This window comes from Muntiacus reevesi, chromosome 21, assembly GCF_963930625.1.
Source record: "Muntiacus reevesi chromosome 21, mMunRee1.1, whole genome shotgun sequence".
Lineage (NCBI taxonomy): Eukaryota > Metazoa > Chordata > Mammalia > Artiodactyla > Cervidae > Muntiacus > Muntiacus reevesi.
In genome coordinates this window covers 13,413,263-13,423,395 of record NC_089269.1, presented here as the reverse complement: position 1 = coordinate 13,423,395, position 10,133 = coordinate 13,413,263, and the positions used below count along the sequence as shown (strand labels likewise).

Genomic DNA, 10,133 nt, shown 5'->3' with positions numbered 1-10,133 from the left:
GGATATAAATACCTTTCCTTCTAAACTGCATTTCTTAATGAAGATTAATATGAGATAACTGTTTTTGACATTTTTTGTTTTTGCATTTTGAGTTCTTTATGAAAATTTTCATTTTATGGCATCTCTGCATCCTCTTATTGGGATTGGGTAAGAATGCTGTATTGTCATTATTCTTCCCATGAAAAGTGATAGAGCATATCATTTTAGTACCAAGAGTTTCTCAGGAGTTGTCACAATATCTGAAAAAAAATTTCATTTATCTAGCAAATGGAAGACAGAGAAATCCTAAACAGTTAAAAAAACTAAAATATTCAATCCTCTGAACCCTTATGGATACAAGCTATATACCTGTAGAATGAAGATTTGAATTCATGCTATTACATATCGAGGCTGTGTGCTTAACTTACATTCTCTGCTACTTCCTAAATAGTGAAGAGGACTCACAGACTCAAACTGTGGACAGATGTTCCTTAGAGAATCCAGTGCACCACAGATGATAATCTTAGAATAAGGTCATAAAGTGGCTTAGGTATAATCGTTTAGTAATTCAGAGGTGGAGTTGAGACTCACAGCTTCAAAAATTTTGTGACATTTTTGTGAACATTTTTTCTTTTCAAGAAGATGAGTTATCGAACCAATCTATTTATGAATGTCTGTCAAAGAGGAATTCATTCTAGCCTTTACTGTATTGTCCCAAAATTTGGAAGTTTTGCCAACAATGATGATTCAGAGAGAGCTTTTAAGAGGAGTCTCTGCCTTTGTCTGATCCTCGTTTGGATTGTATTTCTCTGGAGACAGGCAGAAAGGAGTTCACTGTATCTACCCCAAGCCACACCTCATTATCATATTCTAGGCAGAGTGTAAAATGAAGATAATCTGCCCCTTTCAGTGATATGCAGCAGTGCGCTTACTCATAAATGACTACTGCCACTGCTATCAGCCCTTTTGAAAGTCTAATATAAATCCCGAACAAGTTTTTTCCCCCATCCCTTATGAAGTTGCAGAACCGTTTTACTCAGTACAGCCTCCCCTTTTAAAAGAAAAAAGAAAGCTTTAGTTTCCTTCCGGTAGAAAATGCCCCAATTCTTCTATACAAATTTACTGTTCAAATATTTATCTTGGTAGAACTGAATTCACAAACCCTATCTTCCTCAAATTTTCTACATTGTTTGCTTTTTTTGAAGTGCGGTGTAGGCACTTGCAGAAAATGTTTCAGGCTAGCATAGACTTCTAGTGAAATCTTAAGTTACATTCTGAAGAACTGGTGCCTAGGTTATAGAAATAAAAATCTGTGCTGGAATGACTCCCACCTGACTGGATATGTAATAAAAGTCAGGGAACTGTGCATTCAAGTCTTACATGAATTCCCTTGCATGGTTATATACTTAGATCAGCTGTTTCTAGAAGGCTAGACCCTTCTTCAGCTAACTAAGGCAAGGATGTGGGTGTACCAAATACATTTTATGTTCAGAAATGTATAATACTCTTTGTCGTTGATAAAATGTATTGTGATGATGTGGACTTAGGTTTACCCTGGGGTTTGCATAGGATCTAGCCTGTGCATTTACTTCCCAGGACTATACAGTTAACATGTATTAATACATGTGTAATTTGGGGCACTTTTCTGCCTTACCTATACTAATGTTACCCACTGCCTATTAATGTGTTTCATTTTCTCTTTTCATTTGATTGGGATTTAAACAAAATATAGGCTTTTACTATTTGACTCCAGATATTCAAAACACTGGCTATTCTTTTCACTGTGGTGTCTTTAATAATGTTACATCCTATCCTGATTTGGACAGTTTCACTTGTAATCTCAAAAAAGGAAGGGAAGGAAAATTCTTATAATTGTTTTGGAATTATATGCTTCTGACATATTAAAAACATTCTTGATTAACTGCATGATAAGTGTCTACATTGACATGTATTGCCCTAACTCTTAGATTCTTCTTTTCCCCCTCTCTCTTCTTAAAAGAGGGCTTATTTTAGCTTTATTGGTAAAATGCTGAGTTAAAGTTTCTGTGAATGCTAAGCTAGGAGTAACAGTGTTCTAGCCTAGGAAGAACTAAATAAATGTTTGATGACTGAATGGATGACTATGCTCACATATGAGAATTTATTCAGTAAAATTGAAAAGAATCTATTTGAAATTTGGTTTTACTTAGAGGCATGTATAACCAAGAGAGTCTATTAGGAATTTGGGGTAATTTTTTATGAATACACAATCAAGCAACATAATGGTAATGGATAGGACACAGCAAAAATGAAATTTTAACTTACTGTATTACTACTTCACCCATTAATGTCTTAGTAGGAAATGATGAAACATATCAGTAGTACAAAGGTATAGCTCATTTTTTGGTTCAATAGAAAAGTTACAACTGAGATTTTAAGAAACAGTGAAAACACTCTTGAACCTCAACAGTTCTCACTTTTTGGAGATTATAGACTAAAACATACTATATACTTTTTATTCTTAATTTTGTACATTTCACTGTGAATACATTCAGTTTTAAGGTATTACTGAGTGAAAGTTATGGACTAAGTCAATTGGTGTTAACCACTTTCTCCATAAGCCTTTAAGTAAATGTACATATTTTTAAAACCTTTAAAAAACTCCTTCCTCCTCAAAATTTTTTATAATATACTTAATACTCTTAGGGGTTTCCCTGGTAGCTCAGATAGTAAAGAATCTGCCTGCAATGTAGGACACCTGCATTTAACCCCTGGGTCAGGAAGGTACCCTGGAGAAGGGAATGGCTACTCACCCAGTATTCTTGCCTGGAGAATTCCATGGACAGAAGAAGCTGGTGGGCTACAGTCCATGGGGTCACAAAGAGTTGGACATGACTGAGCAACTAACGCTAACACTCTAAAGGGTGTTTTTGAAAAGAAAGACCCTATACCTTCATATTTGTTCAGTAAAGGGCATCTGAAATGTAGAAATACGAAATTGCAATCCAGTGTAAGTTTTCATGAACCTTGATTAATTTTTTTCATTTTACTTCTCCATTGCAATGACCAACCTGAGTGGATATGATGGAGGTGAACAAGACCCTGGTGATAGAATTTTTTCTCACAGGACTCACAGATCTCCCAGGGCTGCAGGTCCCCCTGTTCCTGGTGCTCCTGGTCATCTACCTCACCACTATGGCGGGCAACCTTGGGCTGATTCTTCTCATCTGGAAGGACCCCCGTCTTCACACCCCCATGTACTCATTCCTGGGCAGCTTGGCCTTTGCAGATGCCTGCTCCTCATCTTCCGTGACTCCCAAGATGCTTGTCAACACCTTAGACAAGAATCAAACGATGTCTCTCTTTGAGTGCATGGCCCAGTACTATTTTTTTGGTTCCAGTGCCACCACAGAATGCTTCCTCCTGGTGGTGATGGCCTATGACCGCTATGCAGCCATATGCAGACCCTTACTTTACCCAGTGGTGATGTCTGACAAACTCTGCACTTGGCTGATAAGTGCATCATATGCGATTGGTTTTCTGCATCCTATGATACATATAGGATTATTGTTTAGATTATCTTTCTGCAGGTCTAATATAATACATCATTTCTACTGTGAAATCTTGCCACTTTTTGCAATTTCTTGCACTGATCCATCTATTAATGCATTAGTGCTTTTTATTTCTGCCTCTTTTATACAAGCTTTTACTTTTATGACCATCATGGTCTCTTACACCTTTGTCCTCTTTGCCATCCTGAGAAAGAAGTCTGAAAAGAGCAGGAGCAAAGCCTTCTCCACGTGCAGCGCCCACCTTCTCTCTGTTTCCTTGTTCTATGGCACTCTCTTCTTCATGTATGTGCGTCCTGGGTCTGGCCCTGATCAGTATCAGGATAAAATGTATTCACTGTTCTACACGATTATAATTCCCCTGCTAAACCCCTTTATTTATAGCCTAAGAAATAAGGAAGTTTTAGGTGCATGTAGAAAACTGATAAAGAAATAAATATTTTTCAGGAAATCTTTCATCTTTCTTTACTTTTTACTGCTTTTAAATAAGGTATAATGATTGTTTCTGGGTTTTCGCATAGTAGGGACTGCCTGAATAGTTTTAAATGAATGAATATTTAGTCTAGATATGCTTGTCTTAGTTATAAGATAATGTGATCATCAAAATAATGAATACAGTAAGTACAATCATTGACTTTTTGTTGTTTTAAATTACTTTTCAAGGATGAAAATGAAAAATGAATCCCCAAGTTGCTAAAACTTTGCAATATGAACTCTTGTGTTTCCAGATACACATATCTAAAGCTCTTCTGAACTTATATTCTTTTAGAGGAAGATTCAGTCTGTGTAAATACTCTGTTGAAAAGGTACTCATGCCCTCCAAAATAATCCTTGGGCAAGTAGTTTTTCAAAACTTTATCTTTAGTGGCTACTTATAAATGAGCCAAACATGAACATCAAATTAATATTTTTATACTAAATATGACAACATACATTCCTCTTGAGGGCTTTGAAATGAATATTTCTAGATTTAAAAGTATTTTGAAAATTAATTATATCTGTGTTGTATTCATTGAAAGATATTAATTTAGCAAATAGCTGTTAACACAATGAACTTTCTGGCAATACAATAAAATGTTGAGTATTTAAAATGTTTTCCTTTTCAGTTTATTAAGTAATCTTACTGAGTACCTTGTTCAGAGCATTCACATACCAAGTGAATACATTTTCCCACCCCAGAATTGACAACAACTTGATATAGCAGGTGCATTTGTTCAACTCATAATTATGTAACTTAAAATTTTTTTTCTTATAAGAATTTCGTGTGTTTTGTGTTAATTAATCTTTGACAAAGGAGGCAAGAGTATATGACAGAAAGGACGGTCTCTTCAAGAAGCAGTGTTGGGAAAGCAGGACAGTTATATGTAAATTATGAAATTAGAACAGGCTCTCATACCATATACAAAAATTAACTCAAAATGATTTAAAGACCTAAATATAAGACACAAGACCATAAGATTCCTAGAAGAGAACAGAGGCAAAACCTTCTCTGACATAACTCTGTCTCCCAATGCAAAAGAAGTTAAAGTAAAATCAAACAAATAGGACCTGATTAAAGTTTAAAGCTTTTGCACTGCAATGGAAACCAGAACAAAATGAAATGACAATCTACAGAAAATATTTGTGAATGACAGAAGGGGTTAAAATCCAAAATGTATAAACAGCTCATGCAACTCAATATTAAAAAAAAAATAATCCAATCGGAAATGGGCAAAACTCTTGAAAAGACATTTTCCCAGAGAAAACACCCAGGCCAACAGGTACATGAAAAGATATACAATATCACTAATTATTAGAGAAATGCAAATGAAAACCACATAGGATATCACCTCACACTGGTCAGAAGGCTATCATCAAAAAGTCTACAAATAGCAAATGTTAGAGGATGCAGAGAAAATAAATCCCTTGTATACTGTTGAAGGGAATGTAAATTTGTGCAGCCATTATGAAAAACAGTATGGGGTTTCCTTATAGAACAAAATGGGGTACCGTATGATCCAGCAACCTCTCTCCTGGTATATATCTCCAAAAGATGAAAACTAACTAAAAAAGATAGATGCATCCCAATATTCATAGCGGCACTATATGCAATAGCCAAGACATGGAAACAACAACCCAAGTGCTCGTCAACATGTGACTGACTTAACAAAATCTTTCTATGTAGATATTAATCAGTCATAAAAAAATGAAATATTGCCATTTGCAGCAACATGGGTGGACCTAGAGAACATTATACTATAGACAGAGAGAGACAAAAACTACACATCACTTATATGTGGAATCTAAAACATAATACACATGTATGTATGCATTAGTTGCTCAGTCAACCCCATTGACTACAGCCCACCAAAGTCCTTTATCCATGGAATTCTCCAGGCAAAAATACTGGAGTAGGTTGCCATTCCCTTCTCCAGGAGATCCTCCCGACCCAGGTATTGAACCCAGACCTCCCACATTGCAGGCAGATTTCTTTAACATCTGAGCCACCAGGGAAGCCCTATTTGCTCAGATGTTTTCAACTCTTTGCCACATGGACTGTAGCCCGCCAAACTCCTTTACCCATGAAATTCTCCAGGTAAGAATACTGGAGTAGGTAGCCATTCCTACGGGGGATCTTCTCCACCCAGGGATCAAACCTGAGTCTCCTGCACTGCAGGCAGATTCTTTATCATCTGAGCCACTAGGGAAGCCCAGTACAAATGAATCTGTGTACAAAACAGAAACAGATTCATGGACATAAAAAACCTATTTATGGTTACCAGATAGAGAAAGTAAAGGGGGAAGAGGAAAATTAGAGGTATGGAATTCCCTTCTCCAGGGGATATTCTAGACCCAGGGATCAAGCCCAGGTCTCCTGCATTGCCTGCAGATTCTTTACCATCTGAACCACCAGGAAAGCCTAGATACAAACTACTACACATAAAATAGATATAAGCAACAAGGATTTACTGTGTAGCACTGGGAACTAACTATATACAATATCTTCTAATAACTTATAATGGAAAATAGAAAAAATAATTGAGTCACTCTGCTGTACACCTATAAAGTAAATCAAATATACTTCAATAAAAGAAAAACCCTAGTCCTGGGTTTCAATAATGCAAAACAAAATGTAACACTATATCTTTGGAGATGATTTTCAAGTTATTGCTAAGCTAAGGGGCAGGAACATCTTTTAGGTTGAAAAGGCATGAACAAACAATAATTCAGAGAGAATGAAAGTTGCCACTTTCCTGAGGCCACCTCATACAAAATTTCCATATCCTAAATGTTTGTCAGAGGAAATCTTAGCGACTCGAGAGGGTTGTTGCATAAATACATAAATTTATTTCTGGTGATTTTGTGATTTAACATTTTTAAAATAATTCAATTCTTGCAGATATTCAAAACACCTCAGATAAACACAGTGCTAGACCATGGTTTCCTCTAGCATTTAAAGGATTTGCAATTGCCTGTGACCTTCCTTAGAACAGACTTCCTCAGAACAAGCAGTTCAACTAGTCCTTTAGGGGCTTCCCCATGCAAACGGTGGGGTCTGCAGCTTCATTCAATGGAAAAGTTCACATCTCAGAGCAGTGTAACAGGTATTTTTGGTGTAACTAGTGTGATTCTCAGAAACTCCTGAGAAAATCATAACTGAAAAAGACACATGTATCCCAGTGTTCACTGCAGCACTATTTATAACAGCTAGGACATGGAAACAATGTAGACGTCCATCAATAGATGAATGCATAAAGAAGCTGTGGTACCAAGATACAATGGAATATTACTCAACATAAAAAGGAACACATTTTTTTTTTTTTTTTTTGTTTCACAGCTTTATTTTTGAAATCACAAGCAGTTCAAAATGACCATCATTGAGGCCTCTTAAAAGATTTTCCAGCAGAGCTGCCCCAGTTTTAAGATTAAACAATATTGCACTTTCAGATGAATTAACTTTCAGGATCTTCTTCAAAAAAGAAAGGTATTGCTTCCATCTGTGCTTTTCTTAGACTAAAAGCATACTGCAGAAAACTCTACTTTAAAAATTAACACTGCAGGGTACAGTAACAGAACAGTACCTGCCTATTTTATAATCTTAGAGGAACTTTTCATTGTAAGAAACTGTTCAGCCCATAATTAGTATAAAGTGTGTACAGTATTTTTCATTTCAGTGGTCCAAGATACGCAGGTTCCCAGATACAATCTTGTTCTCTAATACTGCTCCAGGTGGGATGTCAATTCGGTCACCGTGATTTGCGATGATGATAACCGTTCCCTTTAATGAAACATTCTTGCCAAATGTCACATCTCCTGAAACTGTGAGGTGATCCAGTTCAAGCATATCTGGTATACTTTCAAATCTTCTTAGATAATCCTGAACCTTTGTTAAAAAAAAAAAAAAAAAAAAAAAAGGAACACATTTGAGTCAGTAGTAATGAGATGGATGAACCTAGAGCCTATTATACAGAATGAAGTAAGTCAGAAAGAGAAAAACAAATATCATATATTTATGCATATTTATGGAATCTAGAAAGATGGTACTGATAAATCTATTTGCGGGGCAGCAATGGAGATGCAACATAGAGAACAGACTTATGGACCCAATGGGGAGTAAGAAGGAGAGGGTGGGACAAATGGAAAGAGTGGCATGGAAATATATACACTAACACATGCTGAAGCTGAAACTCCAGTACTTTGGCCACCTCATGCAAAGAGTTGACTCATTGGAAAAGACCCTGATGCTGCGAGGGATTGGGGGCAGGAGGAGAAGGGGGATGGCAGAGGATGAGATGGCTGGATGGCATCACCGACTTGATGGACATGAGTTTGAGTAGATTCCGGGAGTTGGTGATGGACAGGGAGGCCTGGCCTGCTGCGATTCATGGGGTTGCAAAGAGTCGGACACGACTGAGCAACTGAACTGAACTGAACTGAACTGAATATGTGTAAAACCGATAGCCAGTGGGAATTTGCTGTTGATTCAGGGAACTCAAACTGGTACTCTGTGACAACCTAGCAGGGTGGGATCGCACAGGAGTTAGGAGGGAGCCTCAAGAGGGAGGAGACATATGTATACCTATGGCTGAGCCATGCTGACGTTCAGCAGAAACCAACACAATATTGCAATTATCTTGCAATTAAAAACAAGTTAAAAATTGCATTTTGGGAGTGTGTAATTATAACATGTGGCAAGATTATATGTATTAACAATTGTTGGTATCTACAAAAAGAAGAGACATAGCTGGTTTGCTAGAGAGAACAAAGTATTACCTTGAAAGCATAGCTTTTTGTTGAGCTGGACTTCCCTGATGGCTTAGAGGGTAAAACCTCTGCCTGCAATGCAGGAGACGCGGGTTCGATCCCTGGGTTGGGAAGATCCCCTGGAGAAGGAAATGGCACCCCACTCCAGGACTCTTGCCTGGAAAATCCCATGGACGGAGGAGCCTTGTAGGCTACAGTCCATGGGGTCATGAAGAGTTGGACACGACTGAGCGACGACGATACAGGGACTAGATGGGAATTGGGTTTGACTACTTTTCAATTAGTTTGACTCTGGTTGGGAGAGGCTGAGAGTGTTCTACAAGAGGAAAGGAGGATAAAACAGGTAAATCATAAACAAAAGAAGTACAGAAGAAGAAATCCTTAGCTGATAACCAAATCCAGATAGCCATTTTCTTCTCCTCCTAGATACATGGCCTCACTTTTCAATTGACTGCAGTATCATGATTGAGGTTAGGATTGCAAGGGATACACTAGCTCATAAGCACCTCACAGCTGGAAGCCCCTGTGAATTCCCCCTTCCAGCTTGATCCAGATGAGAACACAATCACTGAAGAAAGTTATGGGTGGGGACTCCCCTGACAGTCCAGTGGTTAAGACTCCACCTTCCACTGCAGGGGGTGCAGGTTCAGTCTCTGGCTGGAGAGCAAGTATCCCACACTCCTCATAGCCAAAACGCTAAGGCTTAAAGCAGAGGCAATACTGAATGTGATGTGTGGAAAATGCCTGAATGATAAGATGGAGCCTAGGACTCTGCATCATCAGTGGGGTAGAATAGTCTATCAGTTAGGAACATGTGCTTTATACTCACCATGAATGGGAAATTAACTTCTATTTTGTCAAGTTACTTAGATATTAAAAATTATCTATAAGTTCAATTAATGTTACTGTAAATGATACACACATACAATGTAATAAAATTCCTTAACTGCATACAGTTAATTATTGGGCCTATTTCTCAGTATAGCAACATGTATATGAGGCTTAAGGATTTCAGCTGTTAGCAGAAACATACCTACAGACTTAGAGAGCGAACTTATGGTTACCAGGGGGTTAGGGTGGAGGGGAGGGATAGATAGGGAGTCTGGGATTGATATATTTAAAATGGGTAACGGAATTTCCCTGGTGGTCCAGTGGTTGAGAGTCTGCCTTGCAGTGTGGGGGTCATGGGTTTGATCTCTGCTCAGGGAACAGGGGTCCCACATTCTGGGGAGCAAGTGAACCCACGTCCCTTAGCTTTAGAGTCTGTGCGCCACAACTACGGAGGTCGTGGGCCAAAACTATAGAGTCCATGCATCACAACAAAGATCCCACATGACCCAGGGAGGATCCTGTGTCTCACCA

At 38.0% G+C, this 10,133-nt stretch overlaps 1 protein-coding gene across 1 annotated transcript; it reads left to right on the top strand.

The window, feature by feature from the left end:
• The first annotated feature begins 3,039 nt into the window (after positions 1-3,039).
• On the top strand, positions 3,040-3,963 carry LOC136152439 (olfactory receptor 5AC1-like). Its single transcript, XM_065913741.1, has one exon. It carries the CDS (start codon positions 3,040-3,042, stop codon positions 3,961-3,963), a length of 924 nt encoding a protein of 307 aa, XP_065769813.1.
• Positions 3,964-10,133: the final 6,170 nt, after the last annotated feature.